The sequence below is a fragment of the Misgurnus anguillicaudatus genome, chromosome 25, assembly GCF_027580225.2.
Source record: "Misgurnus anguillicaudatus chromosome 25, ASM2758022v2, whole genome shotgun sequence".
Classification (NCBI taxonomy): domain Eukaryota; kingdom Metazoa; phylum Chordata; class Actinopteri; order Cypriniformes; family Cobitidae; genus Misgurnus; species Misgurnus anguillicaudatus.
Genome location: NC_073361.2, coordinates 12,557,963 through 12,579,052, shown reverse-complemented (window position 1 = coordinate 12,579,052; position 21,090 = coordinate 12,557,963). Strand labels below are relative to the sequence as shown.

The 21,090-nt window shown below is 37.8% G+C and overlaps 1 protein-coding gene across 10 annotated transcripts in view; it reads left to right on the top strand.

Moving 5' to 3' along the window:
• The window catches only part of hecw1a (HECT, C2 and WW domain containing E3 ubiquitin protein ligase 1a), a 78,333-nt gene that overhangs the window by 27,298 nt on the left and 29,945 nt on the right, over positions 1–21,090 (top strand). For 8 of the 10 annotated variants that reach the window (XM_055181975.2, XM_073863621.1, XM_073863622.1 and 5 more), the window contains 6 exons: positions 73–148; positions 5,348–5,517; positions 13,961–14,103; positions 14,871–14,971; positions 16,501–17,874; positions 18,896–18,997. In XM_055181975.2, coding sequence (XP_055037950.2) covers positions 73–148; positions 5,348–5,517; positions 13,961–14,103; positions 14,871–14,971; positions 16,501–17,874; positions 18,896–18,997 — 1,966 coding nt within the window. The remainder of the gene's footprint in view (positions 1–72; positions 149–5,347; positions 5,518–13,960; positions 14,104–14,870; positions 14,972–16,500; positions 17,875–18,895; positions 18,998–21,090) is intronic. The other 2 variants (XM_055181979.2, XM_073863623.1) reach the window with 1 other exon arrangement.

Sequence of the window (21,090 nt, the reverse complement as noted above, 5' to 3'; positions counted from 1 at the left end):
TGTCACACTTCCTGTTTCTCATCTATGGGATGCTCTTGTCAGCTGATGATGTTGTTTTTTCTGGTACTGTAGGTATTGAAGCCTGTCATCAGTCAGGATGTTCCTCAGTCTTTGGGAAGCAGGAGGTTGATTAGCTTCTCTCTATCAGGTGAGTCAGTACTCGCTTATTTCGTATGTCTCTTTAATTACTTCTCTTTAATTTGCTTTCATACTTTATGCATCTTTTTTTATTTAGAGGGTTTACTGAGGGCCTAATGACATAAATGTTATCATTCCGAACAGTCCCTAAATATGAAACCAGATTATATATATATATATATATATATATATATATATATATATATATATATATATATATATATATATATATATATATATATATATATATATATATATATATATATATATATATATATATATTAGTCTATACAAATGTATTTTAAATTACTATATTCATAGTTTTATCATGAAATAATATTTGATAAAAGAATTTTTTTTTTTTTTTACAAAATTTGCTTTTAATACCCGCTTAGGTTAGATTAAACCAATAAAATATGAAGTGGATGATACAAAATAGACAAAAACTTTTAAGATATTTATTGGACAAAATAGTTTGGCAAAAAGGCAAACCACAGTGTATAAGGGAAACGTTAAAAGGTAATAAAAGCTAGCAGGTAATAAAGCATACATTGACTACACATTGTTAAAAATGTCTGTAGAAACTACAGTATTACTGGCACCTGATTGTCAGTAAGTTGCTGTAGATTTAAATGTATGTTATTTACTTTGTTCAAAGTTAAATGAACATGAAACAAGTCTTTATCTTTACAGAATAAAACTAAATTCCTCACGCAAAGGAACTAAAATCTGAAGGAAAAAAACTGTAAAAGGTTGATGATGATTTTGGTTCCCAGAATCCCTTGCATGAGGCTTTTATTTTATAGTTTTATTCTGTAAAGATGCTGGGCTCTATCATACACCGGGCGCAATGCAGCGCAAAGCGCAACGCAAGTATCTTTTGCTAGTTTCAACCCGGCGCAATGATCATTTTCACGTTTAGCGCTACATTGTTTAAATAGCAAATGCATTTGCACCCAATTTTGCGCCCACAGGCTTTCTGGTCTGAAAACGAGGTTTGTTCAGGTGCATTGTTGGCGTGTTGCTATTTTGAGGCAACAAAATAGACTACGCCATTGACCTACAAAAACCTGGTCTAAAGTCAATAGCGCAATATTTTACTTCCATGACTGAAAGAAAACGGCTTTTAAAGGTTTATATCCCCCCCAAAAATAACAATTTCAATAAAAATGAAAACAACACAATTTTTAACATTATTCTTAAACTGGTGGTCTTCTTCCTCTGCTTAGTTTTTCAGTTTACAAATTCCGCCATCTAAATAGGGATTAGACATAGCGCCAGCGCAACAGGCTTTTAAAGGGGATGAGAGCTGAGACTCTCATTGGTTTATTGCACGTTACGCCCAAAACACTCCCATTACTCATTACAAGAATAGGAACAACCCTTTTAGGTCGTGTGCTTGGTGCATAAACCAGTTTTCCCGTCGTTAAATTATCAAAAGTGGAATTGGACACGCCCGTTTAGACCATGCGTTGTGCGATTTAGAAAATGCGCTTAGATCTTTAAAATAGGGCCAAAAGACTTGTTAATGTTTAATGTTCATTTAACTTTAAACAAACTGTTTAATAATATGTAAATAAATAGATACATTTAAATCTACAGTAAGTTACTGGCAAACAACAGTATAACTACAGCAAATTTTTTACAGTGCAATTTTATTTGTTATAAATATTTGTTGATCATTGGTGGTAATATTTTGTGCTCATTGTCCTCTGCTATATTTTTATGAACTTGGATATGTGTTGTGTGTCACTTTTGTTAAGCCTCTTTAAATTGGCTGTTTACACCTGGTATTAAAGGCGGAGTCCACAATGTTTGAAAGCCAATGTTGATATTTGAAATCACCTAAAGAAACACGCCCCTACCCCAATAGAATCTGGACCTTCTGTTGATAGACCCGCCCCACACATACGCAACCCGGCAAGGATGTCGGTTAGTAGACACGCTCCTTACTGCTGATTGACTATAAGTGTGTTTTGGTAGTCGGCCCGTCTCCTTTTCCAAAGCGTTTTTCAAACATCGTGGACTCTGCCTTTAAGATGCGTTTTTGTCGATCGGATCAAGTGGACGACGCTAAATACAGGTGTAAATGGGGTGTGAAACGTTTTGACTTCGTACACTTTTGACCACATTCAGAGGTATTCAAAAACACATTAGATTGGATTGCTTTTGGGGTGTAAACGGGAATGTGGTCCAATGTGTTTGAGCAGTAAAATAAGACCTCCTACTCTCCGCCTTTTGGTCTATTGTGATGCACCGAGCAATGTTTTTACAGCGAACATGACTTTTAGCACGAACACACATTGTTCATTGAGTAAACAGAAGCGGCTGCTCTTCACCTCTTTTATTTTTGTTTCATTTTGTAAGCGTTTGAAATTTGCACGAGCTTATTTCATTTATTGCTCTGAAATATTAAAAAAAGCTCTTACATATACATGTACAAAACATTGTGCAGCATGTTTACTAACAACACAAGCAGCGAACTCTGACATAATATTAGTTATTGTCATTTTAAAACTGTCATTACTACCGCTCGCGTTTAAACAAATGCAGAGGGACTCGCCCACAGACCACCCCCTCAGTAATCAGGACAGAAGCAGTCAAAAGTGGTGATAAAAGAGACGGATTAAAATACCAGGTGTGAACTTGAATGTGTCTCTTTTGTCCATCTGTGAACAAAATGCATCTTAATAACAGGTACAAACACCACCTTAGTTTATATGCATACAAAATTTTAACTCATATTTAATAAAATGTTTGAATAAAGAGCGAAGATGTCAGTTGTTCAAGGTTGGACAAGGTTGCTCTTATGTCTACATTATAAAAGATTTAAAGCTCAAAAAATCAACTTTTAAATAAATGTTTCACTGCCCAAAAACCTTCTCTGCCTCACATTTTCTTTCAATGGAGTAAATGCTTCTCTTTACTTTAAATTGAAAAAACTTTATTGTTTTTGGACAAAACATCTGCTAAATGCCCAAATGTAAACATACTATATATAACTTGATTCTGTTATCTCTCGGTTATATTGGAAGTCAGGATGGTCAAAGCGTTGACTGTAAGAGCAGGCCTCCCCTTGTGCTGTATATTTTATTCATAGCCACATCTCCTGTTATAGTACAAATATATGCACATTAGCAGCTTAACAGAAGGTACGCTGCCAAAAAAATCACCTCAGGGAAAAGAAATGCTAGCGGTAAACCCCAAGAGAGCTAAAAACAGGATTTAAACCTACGGACAAGATGCTGAATAGAAAGAGTTGCTGCTATGTATGGAGTAGCCGGAGTGCCTGTTTGACGAGGAATCCCATTTAAGTACGATAAAAGGTTACAACCAAATAATATAAAGGGTCACATCACGCCGAAAGGTCACGGATGACGTATGCGAAATAACGTTTGGAGAAAGAGGACCGTTCTGATGTTGTTGTATGTGGAATTATACTAATTAATGTCTTTGTGTCATTTTATTGTTCAAAAAATGATCTGGAAATGTGCGTTTTATATATTTAACATGTTACCTTTTATTTTTCTTGTCAAAAATGACAATCGTTTCGCTAGATAAGACCCTTACTGTATATTTCATTTGAGATCGTTTAGATTCCTTTGAAATTTTGTTGAAACTGCAATTTTAAACTGTTACGTGTTGGGGTCCATTAAAGTCCATTAAAATGAGAAAAATCCTGGAATGTTTTCCTCCAAAAACATAATTTCTTCTTGGTTGAACAAAGAAAGACATCAATATTTTGGATGATGGTGGTGAGTAAATTATCTGGATTTTTTGAAAATGGACTAATCCTTTAAGATAAGGATAATTAGCCCCCGTGAGCCTCTTCGGAGTTTCTACCTTTATATTTATATTCCCAGGTTCATAATTTACAACTTTAGCCTTTAAGCTTCTTTCATCCCTTGTTTCTCTTTGATTTTTTTTTCTTTTTTCAATATTGCAGAAACACAAGGGTATCAGCAAAATGAAAGAATATGCTGTTTTACATTAAACGAAGCTGTGTTTAACATAATGGAGTAACTTGGGAATTTTTAGGTCTGAACTGGGAGACATTAACCAGTCTGCATCCACACTTTGAATAATGGTATTATTGTTTTATTACGTTTGCGCCTATTTTGGATGCCAGTGAGTTATCCAGGGCAGAGGTGCTTACTTTAAAAGCCAAGTGGACCACATTTAACACAAACCATAAGCCACAAAGGCCAGTAAGGTGTTTGACTGATGAGCTTTTAATCAATATTATGTCTTGCGACAAAACGGAAGGACGTCTGTCTAAAGTAGAGTAGTAATAATAAATATTACAACTAAACATGCAAATTCATTCATGTGGTTCAATCCCCAGGGGTCAAACATACATTTACGGATACAATTCCTTAGATTAACTCTTTCCTTGCCAGCGTTTTTTTATGCCAGCCAGCGCCAACTTTTTATGATTTTCACAAAAGTTTAATGCCTTTGAGAAAATGTTATTCAATATATAAACATACAATATATCAAATGAAAGAACAGACCCTCTGCGTTCAAAAAAAATAATAATTATCCTACCTTCATTAGTTCTCTTTTTATCACCTCTCAAATACGGGTAGGTTTCTTTAAAAACAACAAATTTTGAGCAGAAAGCTAAAATAATTAAATTTTTGTGAAGAATTGTGATCAGATGCACCAACTGGTGGATAAAAGCAGTATTGCGGAAAGTCGGAAATACTCGTCATTGGAAGGGAAGCATTTTCTCTTAATTGACGACTTAACTCGTCAATGGCGGTGAAAGAGTTAAAGGTGTAATGTGTAACTTTTAGAAGGATATCTTGACAGAAATGCAATATAATAGACATAACTATATTATCAGTAGTGTGTAAAGATCTTACATTATGAACTGTATTGTTTTTATTATCTTAGTATAAGTCGTTTTTATCTCCATACACAGCGGGTCTCCTTGAATGAATGTCGCCGTCATGTTTCTACAACTGCTCTACAGAGTGCGTTTCGTCTCTATGTTATCTCAGACGATGACATGTTTGTCCTGTGGCGGCTACCATATGCGTTTTTAAAATTGAGTGGCAAGCTGTTGGTTGCAATATCACAATCTCACCACTAGACGCTGCTAAATTGTACACACCCCACCTTTAAATACACTGTAAGTCGCTTTGGATAAAAGTGTTTCCGAAATGCATAAATGTCAATCTTCCTGTTTTCTGTTTTCTTTCAGACATTCAGGCGGTGGGGCTAAAGAAAGGGATGTTCTTTAATCCTGATCCATACCTGAAAATCGCCATCCAGCCTGGAAAGCACAGCACCTTCCCCGCACTGCCCCATCACGGTCAGGAGAAGAGATCGGGAATCATCTGCAACACGGTTAACCCCATCTGGAAGAGAGAGGTGAGTCCATCCAAAACCTCAATGCTTGAATCGTATTTCAGATCACTTTTTAGATGTCCATGTCTTTGATGTGATGAATCATCGAAAGGCCGTGTGACATTTAGGAAATCACCTGAGTTTGAGGTGGATTTTAGGAGGTCTTTGTGACATTTCACACCTTTATTTTTGAGTCTGTAGCACATGTGCTTAAAAAGCAGCTTTGAGTCTGGACATGAAAGAAAAAATCCATAGGTGGTGGACTCTCTGATGTTGGTTTTTGCAAATCATAAATCCACTGAAGCACGATTTGGATGCAGTTTTCAGTCCTGGCACCACACGGTGCTGACCACACCGTTCACTCAGTCCTGGCACCACACAGTCCTAAACGTCTCCATTTATTTAAGAAATGCATCATTGTAAAGAACATTGATGGCACCACACTTCCAAGAGTAGTTGGGCAAAATGTGTTATTTAAGACCCTGTCTGTGAAATCCAGGTCTCATATCTAATTATGAGATCATCAAAGTTTGATTTCACATTGATTTGAATCTTTGACATGATCTTACTTAGTCAATATTAAAGATATCAAGGTTATATTTTCACAGGCAAGGTCATAATTTTACCATTGACAGTATGACATCATTGTCACGGTAATCCGTGTCATGTTTTGTGTCTGTTCTATATTGTCATCACCTGGACACTTGTTAATTATCACATCATTCATTCCACCTGTGTGTCATTAGTCTTTGTGTATTTATACCCTTGTCTCTGCCATACTCCCTGCCGGATCATTGTCTTTGCTACCACGTTTGTACCCTGTTCATCTGTTCCTGTGTTTTACCTACCTGTTGTTATTTTGATTCCCGTGTTTTGTTTGCTATGTTATTTATATTAAATGTTATCCTTTTATGTGAACTCTGCACTTGCGTCCTCACTCCACAAATCCAGCAAACCAGTCGTGACAATCATTAAAATATTTAGAATCTAAAAACAAAATGGTGAAAAACAGGAGCTTTGCTTTTCTTGCTGTGTCGTATCGTGTTTGTAGACACACACACGCTCATGCATTGCTGTGTCAGATGGTTAATCCTTACAGCTTTTTTAATAACCTCCGGGGATTTTCATTTACTCATGATCAAAGACTCCGCTAATAACCAGAGGACAAGCCTTGTTAGCTTCACCTCCCTTGGTATTTCTCGACAAAAGTCTTAAATGAGGTACTCATCTCTTTAACATTGCATTTGCATATTTATTATCAATGTATACAAAGATTTATTGATTGTTTATTGACAATATGATAAGTGCTGCTGCTGTCAGAGCTTAGCAGACTGTAAGGTTTCAGAATATTGATTTGGTGCTTAATGTTAAAGGAATAGTTCACCATGATGTGCTCACCTTCATGTCACTTCCTTTCTTCAGTTCAACAAAAACAAATACTTTTATATGAACTCTTTCCCCACCAGCGTTTTCAAAAAATTTGCCAGCCAGCACCAGCATTTTTTTATGATTTTCATAAAAGTTGAATGCTTTCAGAATTTTTTTCTTTAAATATATAAACATAATATATATCAAATGAAAAACAGACCTTTTGCTTTAAAAAAAAAAAAAAAGTTTCATCCTATTTCCATTTGTTCTCTTTTTATCACCTCTCAAAAATGGGTAGGTTTGAGCAAAAAGCTGAGATAATTGCATTTTTGTAAAGGACTTTTGTTAGAGATCAGATTCAGAGCGATGATCAAAACATACACAGTGTTTTTACTGTTTTTGGATCAGTGGATGCTTCAGTGTTTTAAGCCACCTAATGGATAATAGCGGAAATATGGATTGCCGTAAAAACTCATCATTGGCAGGGAAGCGTTTTTCCTAATTGACGAGATCAATGGTGGGGAAAAAGTTAAAGGTCCCATTCTTTTTGTGTTTTTGAAGCTTTGATTGTGTTTACAGTCCGCAATATAACTTGTTCATGTTTTACGTGTAAAATAACGCTGTCAGGGCATTTTGCCACCAAAATTTGAGAGTGTGCCACTGAATTTTACATCCAATCACACATGTGCGACCAGTAAATTTGACCTTTTTTTGTGAATTTGAAACAGCACCTTCTGCACCTTTTGTACCTTCTGCATCTATCATCAAAGTATTTATTAGTAATACAGTGGAAATTAGTAGAATTGTGAATATTTGGTTAGCATATTAATTTACGGTCTGTGCCCCTAAATTTTCTGGTTGCTCCCTTAAAATGTTCAGTTGGGGGCCACTGTGCTCCTAGTAAAAAAAGTTAGTCTGGAGCCCTGGCGGTATTTTTTACACAATTTACTTATCTGTATAGCGCTGTTTTCACTGTCCTAAAAACGTGCTGATGTCTTCCTTGTTCTATGAGGTCCCTCTTTCAGAAATACATATCGAGTTCTGATTGTGTAGCTTGTTTAGTGTGTTGTGATTCGATGGCAGCTTAGCTTGCCGTTAGCGTATCTTGCCGTTAGCTAAGCTAGCGACTAACGTATTCCTGTGGGCGGAGTTTAGTCAAAAAACTGTTCTACTGACGTCATTAAAGCAGGAAGTAGAGGGCTGTAGTCCAAACCGGCCGTTTTGCTGTAGGCTTTCAAAGGCGAATTCTGTTAAAGAAAATATTTTGCCTGGCAGTGAACTTTGAGCTTTATCATTTTACAGGTATTATTAATGCTATTATAGCAACATTACACACTAACTAGGGTTTAAAAAATGGGATCAGAAAGAATCTTTAAGATGACGTCATGTTATTGCCTAATGGGGCTGACCATAGCGAAACTCAAAAAAGCACACGTTAAAGTAACCCATTAAAAAGTTAATAAATGTCTCCTGAAGCGAAGCGATACCAATTGTGCAAAAAATCTATTAATATTTTGAGCTTATTTAGTTAGATCAGCGTGGTAAATTAAAATATGGCAGCACATTGATAACTTTGAATCTCATTGGTTCTTGTGATATCTTGTAGAAAAAGGAAGCATGACAAGATACGACAAGTAGTTTTGTCGTAATTGTGAATTACTGTAAATAAAGAATTTAGTTTGCGCATATTTTTTGCGCTGCTGATAAAGATTTTAAACATGATCAGAACATACTACTTACCTAACTTTTTCATGATTTTCACAAAAGTTTAATGCCTTCCAGAAAATTTTCTTCTTAAAATAAATATAAATAACATACAATATATCAAATGAAAGAACAGACCCTCTGCTTTTAAACAACAACAAAAAAAATTTTTCATCCTACCTTCATTAGTTCTCTTCCTATCACCTCATAAATATGGGTCGGTTTCTTCAAAAACATAAAATTTTGAGCAAAATATAATTAAATTTTTGTGAAGGACTTTTGATAGAGATCAGATTCAGAATGATCCTTAAAAACATTACTCTCTCACGTGAGGTGTTACTTCCGGGTTGTATAAGTTGCAGAAAATTATTATCCGCGGTATTACGGAAAGTCAGAAATACTCGTCATTGGCAGGGAAGTGTTTTCTCTTAATTGATGAGTTAACTGAGTTAACTCGTCAATGGCGGAGAAATAGTTAACAGATCAACAAGGCTACGTATACAAATAAAAATGTCTGTGGCTGTAATCAAAAACAAATACAAAGCATTATATACAGACCTACAATGCATTCCTTAGTCTTCAGTTTGTTGCATTACAGAAAGCTGAGAATACAGTAGGGAAAGAGCTTTGTTTTTGCCTGTGTTACATACAAACCCATACAGTACAGTACATAGGAACATCCCAGGATTAAAGGTGGCGTTTTGTTACTACATGGTGTCTGTACTTCTTACATGATTCATTTATTAGGTTGTCCATCTCTTCTCTTCATCTGAGATAACCTCAGAGTCAGTACAGCATGTGATATACACAGCACTAGTCAGGCGGTTAGCAGTATGTCAGCGAGGTGAATTATGGGCCCATTTCTCTTTAAACGCTTGGCTGACTTGGATGAAAGCCAGTGTTGGGCAAAACGTGAGCTACAGAAGGTTTTCAGCGTTGTTGTCCTCTGGGGGTTAATGACACTATTATATGCATTGGTGGATGAACGTGACCTGCTGGGTTGTTGTGGTTTTCCCATAATGCCTTGCTGCTGAAAATGTTCAATTCAAATAGACCCATAAAAGCTACACTAAAACAATTTGTATTATGCATGCAATGTCAAACGATGTTTAAACATGTAATAAACATGATTTTTTTTAATGGTTTATAACATTGCATTTGAAATGTTAAACATCCTGTTCAAGCCATGCACATTTTAAATATACATTTTCACAGATTCACATTTTAGTAGTTTTCAAAAGTATGCATTTTCAAGTCTCTAACATTTCATAGTTTGTGTATTTTAATCATATTCAGTATTTCAATATACACTCACCTAAAGGATTATTAGGAACACCTATTCAATTTCTCATTAATGCAATTATCTAATCAACCAATCACATGGCAGTTGCTTCAATGCATTTAGGGGTGTGGTCCTGGTCAAGACAATCTCCTGAACTCCAAACTGAATGTCAGAATGAGAAAGAAAGGTGATTTAAGCAATTTTAAGCGTGGCATGGTTGTTGGTGCCAGACGGGCCGGTCTGCGTATTTCACAATCTGCTCAGTTACTGGGATTTTCACGCACAACCATTTCTAGGGTTTACAAAGAATTGTGTGAAAAGCGAAAAACATCCAGTATGCGGCAGTCCTGTGTGTGCCTTGTTGATGCTAGAGGTCAGAGGAGAATGGGCCGACTGATTCAAGCTGATAGAAGACTGAAATAACCACTCATTACAACTGAGGTATGCAGCAAAGCATCTGTGAAGCCACAACACGCACAACCTTGAGGCGGATGGGCTACAACAGCAAAAGACCCCACCGGGTACCACTCATCTCCTCTACAAATAGGAAACAGAGGCTATTATTTGCACAAGCTCACCAAATTGGACAGTTGAAGACTTGAAAAATGTTGCCTGGTCTGATGAGTCTCGATTTCTGTTGAGACATTCAGATGGTGGAGTCAGAATTTGGCGTAAACAGAATGAGAACATGGATCCATTATGCCTTGTTACTACTGTGCAGGCTGGTGGTGGTGGTGTAATGGTGTGGGGGATGTTTTCTTAGCTCACTTTAGGCCCCTTAGTGCCAATTGGGCATCGTTTAAATGCCACAGCCTACCTGAGCATTGTTTCTTACCATGTCCATCCCTTTATGACAACCATGTACTCATCCTCTGATGGATACTTCCAGCAGGATAATGCACCATGTCACAAAGCTCAAATCATTTAAAATTGGTTTTTTGAACATGACAATGAGTTCACTGTACTAAAATGGCCCCCACAGTCACCAGATCTCAACCCAATAGAGCATCTTTGAGATGTGATAGAACGGTAGCTTCGTGCCCTGGAGGTGCATCCCACAAATCTCCATCAACTGCAAGATGCTATCCTATCAATATGGGCCAACATTTTTAAAGAATACTTTCAGCACCTTTTTGAATCAATTCCACGTAGAATTAAGGCAGTTCTGAAGGCAAAAGCGGGGTCAAACACAGTATTAGTATCGCGTTCCTAGTGATCATTTAGGTGTGTATATAAGTGTTTATGTTTTGGTCTAAAATGGATAAAATTTGTGTAAACTATAAAGGTTGTTTTCAGAAAATGTATATTGTTTTATGTAAAAGATGATGAACCCAAAGCAGTAACCTCTCAGGTCAAGATGGTGGTTCTTAAGCATGCACATTATACCAGACTGGTTTTGCAGCACAAAAAAATGATCTGCAGAGACATGTGCTCTCATTTCCCATGATGTTTATTGTGTTTGATTGCATTGCTATTTATAGGCTGTGACAAGGGTGAGAGTTCCGCCTTTAACAGAACGCTATGCCAGCCATTTATGCTGATTCATAGCACCAGACACTAAGAGGTGAACATCTCTCTGATTTATTTATTAACATTCTGGAAGCGTTTTACCGGCCTGTCTTGCGTGACCCCGTCTGATGCATTAACTCCTGACCTAACAGTCACAAATCCTAAAGTTTGATTCAGACACATTGCCTTTCCCAATAAGCACTCCATCTCTATCAGATCCATTTGTGATGTGGTATGTCAATACATTTTACGTGGCAATCAAAGGGGCGGCGTGTACGCGTAATGATGAACATTGAAATATTTTTATTTAAAACACTCAAATAAAACTTAATTTTGAAGAAACATTGACAGAAAATGAACGCATACTAGATTATTAATGAATTAAATGTTTTTACCTCTAACGGGAATAGCTTCATGATGAAGTAAAACTAAAGGGTTAATAAACACAAACTAAAAGCAGATTTGTAGAACGTCTGCCGAACGATGATAGATAGCGCAAAAATTGTAAAAACTGATTATTTCCCACTATTAATTACATTATATTAAAGGAGTGTAACTACTGTAGCATGTAAATAATGCACACAAATAACGTGAGCAAGAGTGCTCAACAATTATATCGAATCAACAGTGACGGTCCGGACCACGTCTTTCTCATTTTGGCCGTGTGGACGACCTAGTTAAGGCAGTAGGGTTTCCCAGCTTAGGCGGGCCGCCTGAACTGCAAAGTGCTGCAGGAAACCCTGATTCTGTTCACATTTAATGAAGTGTGTCCCCAGACACATTATTACATTTTCAATTGAAATGTGTAGCCCTTTTTACACAAAAAAATATAATATTCTAATATATTTGGTTAGCCTGATGTAAAGGGATAGTTCACACAGAAATGAAAAATACCCATGATTTACTCATCCTCAAGCCATTTAAAGACATATGTGCATCCTTTTTTAAGGCAAACTGTTATTTTAGAAAATGTCCCAGCTTTTCCAAGCTTTAAAACTGGGGTCCATTTTCCTCAAGCCCAAAAAATGTGCATCCATCCTTCACAAAAGTAATCCACACAGCTCCAGGGAATAAATAATTTCCTTTTGAGGGTAGTCAATGCAATTTTGTAAGGGATGTATTCATATTAAAAACTTCACAAATTAAAATAGATATTTTTTGGAAGGACAATCGCTTTAACTGAGTAAAAAAACATACAGCTTGACAATCCGACTCTGATTTGTATCCGATTTGTGAGTCTTTGTTCATCATATTCTTCTTCCGTGCATTTAGAGGACTTTGCTGAAAAGGAGACGTGGGATTAAACAGATTCTGTCAACAAAACGGTATTTCTGAATGGCCTGAGGCTTTGATTAATCTTTCTATGTAGAGTCTCAGTAGCCTTCCTCAATAACATGCAGTTGTTTGCTGGCGTCAACATTTTCTTCTAAGTGCATGAGCCATTACCGCTAAATTACTGCTGCACCAATTTATTGTAAGTAAACATGGAAACCTGAACATCAAAACCATGCATGTTTCACATTTGGACATAAGCAGCAGTCTCCTGTCCGTGTTTTTCTTGCCCTACTGACCATAATGTTTACTAAGTCTGGCTGTTTCAGGACTCTGAGGAGGACACAGTGAATTTATTTGGGGGATGAGCGGTCGATTTAATGACTGCTAAAGCTGCTGAGTTCAGGCTTGATGTTGTGTTGCTGATGTAACGTTGGCTTAAAATGGCTCCTTGAAATGAATGCAAGATTGTGTGGTTAACTACCACATGAACAGTCCAGTCTTTGCACTTTCGAACACAGCGCCAGTGCTGCGGTTTTCAGATGGATGGCAGCTAGAAGGATGTTAAATGATGAATTTGCACATGGTTTGTCTTCAAGCGTATTAAAAACACCACATATATACATATATATATATATATATATATATATATATATATATATATATATATATATATATATATATAAACAACAATAAAAAAACAACATATAAACAACAATGAAAACGTATTTTTAGTAGCAGTGCTTCGCCTTCTGAGAATATACTGTAATTCCCAGTACGTATACGGTTAAAAGATGGCTGTGTCTCATATGACCTTGTTATTTGTACATGATGTGACTATACAAATCACAACATATAAATAGGAAAATGTTGGCATTATTTTGTCACTTATTGGGAGCAGTATGCAAGCTGGAGCCATTTACTTCCAGTCTTTGTGCCAAGCTAGGCCAGCGGTGGGTGCATCAGAGTTAAGGCACGCACGGAGATGAAAAAGGTATGTATGGACTTATCTAACTCTGCGGTGAATAAGCTACAGTACAATCCCAAAAAGTTGGCGTGTTCCTTTAGCTGATACTTTTACCCAAAGCACATTTATGGTAAATTTGTGTTTCTAAATGTATGTATCACATTTTAACCTATTTTTAATGATAAGGGAGGATCCGTGAGAAAGAGAAAATAAACATATTTTAGTTCAGGCAACATATTAGCAGCATTATTCATGAAGAACTGAAAGAGAAACCCCAGCAGAATGTCAATGCTTGGTAATTATCTGCTGATGTAAAACCAAACCCTATAATGCAGCAAACGTTTGGTTTGTTTTCACTTTTACAGCGTTTCAACTTTGTGTCCTTGCCGACGGACGTGTTGGAGATTGAGGTGAAGGATAAATTCGCCAAGAGCAGACCCATCATCAAGCGCTTTCTGGGGAAGCTGGTGGTGCCTGTCCAGAGGCTGCTGGAGAAACATGCTATTGGGTAAATCATCAAACACATCTGACTAAATATTTAATAACTTCTATACATTTGATGCATGCTTTTGAGTGTGCTGAAGCTGCTGAACTATTAACACATTTTTACATTTGCTAAAATGTTTGTTTTTCCCCCCCAAGGTTCTCGTTTTAATAGTTTAAAAAACATAAATGTAAATGCTAAAAAATATATATGACCACAAATCTAAAGACAAGGGTACATATGAATTGCTGAATAAATATTCTTTCCATTGATGTATTGTTTGTTAGGATAGGACAATATTTGATCGATATTATAATTAAAAATCTGGAATCTGAGGGTGCAACTTTTTCCATGTTTAAGTGCTACAATTGGGTCCCCAGTGCTTCTATCAACCTAGAAAATGTAAAAAAAAAAAGATCAACCCAGTAAGTTAGTTTCGGTAAACCATTCTCTGCAAGCATGTGAAAAAATAGAAATGTGAAATTTGGCTACCCCTAAGGGATAGTTCACCCAAAAATAAAAATTCTGTCATCATTTACTCATCCTCGTGATGTTCTAAACCTGTATGAATTTCTTTTTTCTGATGAACACAAAAGAAGATATTTTGAGAAATGATGGTAAACACACGGCATATAGTGTCCATTGACTTCCATAGTAGGAAAACATATTTTGGAAGTATTGTGATAAGTGATAATTTCTTTTTGTTTATTTCATGGTTATATGCTCAGTATTTACCATCACTTTGGGATTTTAAAATGTCAAGCATGTTTATCTTTCTTTTGTGTAAACAGAGACCGCGTGGTGAGTTACACTTTAGGTCGACGGCTTCCAACAGATCATGTCAGTGGGCTGCTGCAGTTTCGCTTTGAGATAACATCCTCTATTCATCCAGGTTTGCTTCATCTTACCCTTTTACATGACACGTAAGGAGTGTGAGCTTTGAAGTATTAAAATTACTTCATTTATTACTTCCATAGTTGGTACGTTTAATGACTTTAAAATGAAACTAATACAGCATGGTTTTTATGGCTCAGTAGCTGCTAGCATTGTTAGCCATTCTGCTAGACCAGTGGTTCTCAAACTGGGGTCCGGGGCCCCCAGGGGGGCCGCGAGATGGTGCCAGGGGGGCCCCAGTTTTATGACATTTTTATAAAATACATTAATTTATCATGAATTCTGTGAAATTAAACCTTAAAAAAAATAAGGCAGCACTACTTTGTATAATTTAATGTTTTGTTTAATGTAAATTTGAAGTTTTAGAACTGTTTTTGGTTATAAATTTTCTTTGGGGGGGGGGCGAAGGAATGCACCATACACAAAAGGGGCCACAAGCTGAAAAAGTTTGAGAACCACCGTGCTAGTCTGTCTCACCTTGAAATTTTTACATTTTTGTTTGTATGTTACAATGTTTTTTCTAACATATAGCATATAACTGAAATATGAAATCAACTATAAAATATTCATGAAAGATAACAGATGAAAAACAGAGCAATTCACTGCAGGCCATTTCCTCCGACATTTTTCCAGAGCTATGGTTTATTTCTGAATCTGCTTGTCCTTTTAGAGACACATAGCCAGGCAGGTAAAATTATGTCATCCCACCTAGAGCAAATATGCAAAACAACTGACAGGCAGAGGAGCTCTTCTGAGTTTCCAAATTGTCTGGCACTTGCAGGCAATCCTTTAAGTGACACTCCGTTTTTTTAAAAATATGCTAATTTTTCAGCTCCAGATTTTATATAGTTTTGGAACCCATTCAGCTGATCTCCGGGTCTGGCGGTACCACTTTTAGCATAATTTAGGATAATCCATCGAATCTGATTAGACCATTTAGCATTGCGTTAAAAAATAACCAAAGTGTTTAGATATTTTTCATATTTAAAACTTGACTCTTCTGTAGTTACATCATGTACTAAGACCGACGGAAAATAGTCCCCAGCTATTGAAAGTTACCAAGGGGACTATTTTCGGGCACTGCGTAACATCATTGCGCCTCCTGCAGCCAGGTTACGGCAGCAAAGTCTTTGATTATTACACCAGAATGAGAGTATAGTTCCTAGTCATATCTGCCTAGAAAATCTCAACTTTATAGGACGAATATCGAAGCTCTTTAGTTCTTTTTGAACGTGATGCTAAATGGTCTAATCAGATTCAATGGATTGTGCTAAGCTATGTTAAAAGTGGTAGCGCCAGAGCCGGAGATCGGCTGAATGGATTCCAAAACGGTAAAAATCAAATGGTTAACTCTAGGGGAGCTGGAAAATGAGCCTATTTTCAAAAAAGTGGAGTGTCCCTGTCAAGTGTTTTCTCTAAGGTAATAGGTCACGTGTCTCTGGAAAGTTGCATATTATTTCTAATGGTATCTGTGTTATTCCATATGCCTGCTTAACTGAATTGATGTTTATTTCCTCTCTGTGCTAGATGATGAGGAGGTGTCACTCAATGCAATGCCAGTCTATGATGTGATATCCGACCAGCAGGCTGAGCAGGAGCCCATTGAGGACCTACCAGCTCCTGCTGACCTACCTATAGAGGACACGTTGAGTTTGGGGCCTGATATGTTAGAGATCCCCACTGAATGTACTGAAGAGGTAGAGACTCAGGAACTTGTGCTGCCTACATCCCTGGCTGAACCAAGTAAGGACATGCAACTAGAAGAGGAAGGTTTAGGGAATGCTGAAATGGAGGATCCTGCAACAGGTGAAAGGGAAGAAGAGGTGCTACTGAGCGATGCAACTCAAGGACAAACTGAAGAACAAGAAACAGATCAAGAACCTGTGGAGATGCACGAGGAAACTGTCCAGGAGGTCCAGGAGAACCAAGTTATTGAAGACACCCATGAAGGTGACATGGGACCAACTGAAGATTCGGCTGTGGAGCATGTGGAGGGTGAAGTAGGCACAGGCTCGGAACAACTGGAAGCACCGATGGAAGGAGATGGGAGCGAGGAAGAACCCTGCAGGAGGAGCGCCTGGAAGTGCAAGAGTCGGCCTAGTTCACTTCCTGTTTCCGAATTAGAGACGGTCATCGCCTCTGCATGTGGTGATCCTGAAACTCCGAGGTCTCACTACATCCGCATTCATCATCTGCTGCACAGCTTGCCTTCAGCCCAGCGTCACGAAAGTCAAGATGAGGATGAGGATGAGCTACTCGACGCCGGATCTTCAGAAGAGCTTACTGTCAAACCCGAAGAAGACAAGGAAAATGGAGACGTGGATGAAGATGAGGTGTCTGAAGCTCAATCCCCATCTATAGTGCTCGAATGCCCTGGACCATGTTGCAGACGTACCCTGCCACGTAGCCTCTCCATCGAGCGTCTATCTGAACTCACTCAGCTTTTGGAGGGTGAAAGGCCTGCACCATCCACTCCACGACTGGATAGTGAAAACGGGGATGTAGAGAGTGGAGGGGGGAGCCGAAGGCGACCACGGGAAAGCGAGTGTGAACTGTGTGACAATTCCTGCTACAGTACCTCCTGCTATAGCACGTCCTGTTATAGTACGTCATGCTACAGTAACTCAGGTTATGAAGGGCGTAATCATCTCTGCAGCCATACGCGCCTTTCTTCAGTAGACAGCACCCGTCTGTCGGAGAGCACCGTTTTCTCCTCGCAGGAGGAAGAGGAGGAAGAGAACAGTGCCTTTGAGTCAGTCTCGGACTCCATGCAGAGCCCAGATATAAGGGAGTCAGTAGAAGGATCAGGTCAGTGGAGGGGTTCGTCATCTGAGGAAAGTCCTCAGAGAGAAGGTCAGGGGGAGGAGTCACCAGTTGCCGGGCCAAGTGTTAGGTCTTCAGGTGAGAAATTTTTGTTATAACTTAAATAACTATTTTTCAATACAAAGAACCTTTTTTGAAATGGATGTTATTGGGTAGTATTGTAAGTGTTTTATTAATCAAAATTAATGTCTTTATTCATAAATATGTCTTTATTATTGTCAAATGACCTCTGGCAATGATCTGACTTTTCTTTGTAAGCTTAGAATTTCTTCTCTTTACTTAAATGAACGGGTAAGTCCAAGGAGGCTTCAATGTCGTTCCACCGTATTGATAAACTATAATAGAAGAGTGGGACAAAAAGCACTAGCCTAGCAACGCATTTCAACAACACGTTTTCATTCAGAACAAGTGAACTAGCTGAAACGGACATGGAGATCAGAAAGGTACTTTATGGAACTATTAAATGCAATTGCATTCTTAGTTTATCTACAGTACATAGTGAAACCTAGGTGTGCCTTTAGGGTTTTCATGATGACACAAAAGGCATGTTACAATGCTTACTTTCTGATGCTTTGGGGGTGTACCGAATGTACAGTAGTTGATTTACAGGGTGTTCTACATATTCAGATATTTGAATGCTGGGCTTATATAATAATAATAATATGCTATATTGAACATGCCTGATACATTCATTCCATCAGCATGCATTACACTAAAGCTTTTCAGCTAGCTTTAATGTGCTTACGTTTGCAGTTTCATATCAAGATTACACCATTAACAAAGTATGCCATGCAACTTTGAACTTCTTGAAGTAATTTACAATGCAATTTGCTATATGAAACCAAATAAACATGATCATTTTCACAGTGAGTTTGGCAGCTAATTATTGTTCAAACTCAGAAACACTGTTAAAGATGATCTTGTTAAAAGCCAATAATAACTCTCTCTTATTTGCTGTTTCTCCTCTACTCATCCCCTTTACTGAAAAACACTATCTGGTCCATGAAATCACGTACACTGGGCCACTTTTTGAGACTGGCCCCTTTGGACATGTCATGAAGTCATGGGCCTGTATTTGTTTTCCTTCATTTGTTCATAGGCCGTTGTCATTTGCAATGCAGTCATCATGCAATCACTCAGTTTCCTGCTTTGCGGCCTGACCCATACCTTTACCCAAGTGTTGATGAACCATTACCACCAAGTAAGCTCTCCTGAGTCAAACATTACCCTTGCTTTTGCAACAGACATGCTAGCTAATGTGTGACAATGAGTTTGTTAGAAGCAGTTGTGACTTTGTGTATTAATATGTGCTATATATTTTTTTGTGTGATGAGTAATCCGTTTTGAAACTGAAATTGGTGCATGTGCATGTTGGTCAAAGTTTGCATGTATATATCAGTGGTAAAGCACTATTCCAGAGTAAGTATCCACTCCATCTCATTCGGCAGACTTTATAAATGCTTCACTCATAGCATTGCTATGCTTTCTTCACCAGGAACATCATAATCATTTCCTGTATTATCCAACACAGTCTCACGGGAAGTCGTGCTATAGCAACGAAAAATTCCGATCAATTCATTCGTGTTTGATGACACGAATTTCCGCTGTTTTTCGTGTCTCTGGAGACGAATGTCTTTTTCGTCCTTCCCAGCACGAATTTCTATCAATGGCTGTTCGTGTCTGTGGCACGACTTTCTTTATCGCGTCATTTTATATTTTGTTTTCTCATCGTTGTTTCCTATTTTTAAATCATTGTCGCTTGGGGTTAGGGTTAGATCCGGGGTTTGCGTTAGGATGTTATTTTTTGCATTGGTTTCTACATGTTTTTCGTCCACTTTTAAAACTATTCTCGCCTGGAGTTGGGGTTAGAGGTGGGGTTTGGGTTAGGAAGTCGCAGAAAGTGATTCTAACCCAAACCCCAAGCGACAATTGTCAAAAAATAGAAAACAACGATGAGAAAACAAAATATAAAATGACGCGATAAAGAAAGTCGTGCCACAGACACGAACAGCCATTGATAGAAATTCGTGCTGGGAAGGACGAAAAAGACATTCGTCTCCAGAGACACGAAAAACAGCGGAAACCCGCGTCATCAAACACGAACAAATCAACCAAAATCTTCACCACTACAACACGACTTGCCGTGAGACTGGGCAGTATTATCTCAACAACATTCTTCCTTTTCCCTCTCACATAATCGATTTTTCATTTATCGGCTTTTCAAAAACATCTAAACCTTTACTGCATGTTCACTTGTGACCCGAGCACCACAATATTTTTCGGCCATTTGGAACGCGATCTGTACAGTCTTCGATTCTGTGAACAAGATTTCTCAAAAGGGATTTCCAGGGAACTCAAAGCACAATTGATATAAATGAGCTTGTCTCTCAAGAGATAAGTGATAGTCGTGAGCCGATCTCTCGAGAGGTTTCTCCACAGTTGCCGTGGTAACAGGCCAAAGAGTCTGAGTATGCATACTAAGTTTGTATTTAAAGCGACTGATAGAAGGTCTGTAAGGTTGTTTGACTTTAAATCGACTTAAAAAACGGGATATTTTTCGTCAAAAGGGACAAACTCACGCAGTTGGGTTGTAAGTTAACATATGTTGGGTTGTTTTAACGCAAAATGTTGGGTTGTTTTAAAGAGGAACTATTTTATTGCTAAAAACAAGGGTATTTTGTGTATTTGGGATAATGCAATGTGTTTGTGTGGTTTATGGTTAAAAAAACACATTATTTTCCACATACCGTACATTTTTGTAGCTCCAGATTTCACTCTCTTCCTGAAACGCACTGATTTGTGTCCCTGATTGGCCAGCTAATCTGTGATTGGCCTGAATACCTCTGATGTCAGGCGGAAATGTGACGCTTTTTACCATGTTTGAATGATTTGGTTGCTAACAGAAGTTAACTTACAGGCTGCGAGTCAAAGTGGGAGGAATTTTGATAATGTCAGTCTTGTCTACATCACCAATCCCTGGAAGAAAACTGTTGCCTACAATCCGCGTGTTTGTTGTAGTCCAAGAAAAGAGATTTACGTTGGAGACGATCTTTTTTCATCGTTTTCTTTCGGGTTTGTACTTTTTGCATATCGTTAACATTACACTTACACACCAAAGGAAATTTAAAAACCTGAATCGGACAATAGGTGCTCTTTAATCTCATTATTGGGTCAAATATAAACATGTTTTGGGTTAATTTAACCCGATGGCTGGGTTTGTTGCACTGTAAAAAATTCCGTAGAAATTACAATGTTATTGCAGCTGGGTTGCCAGTAATTTACCGTAATTTTAAT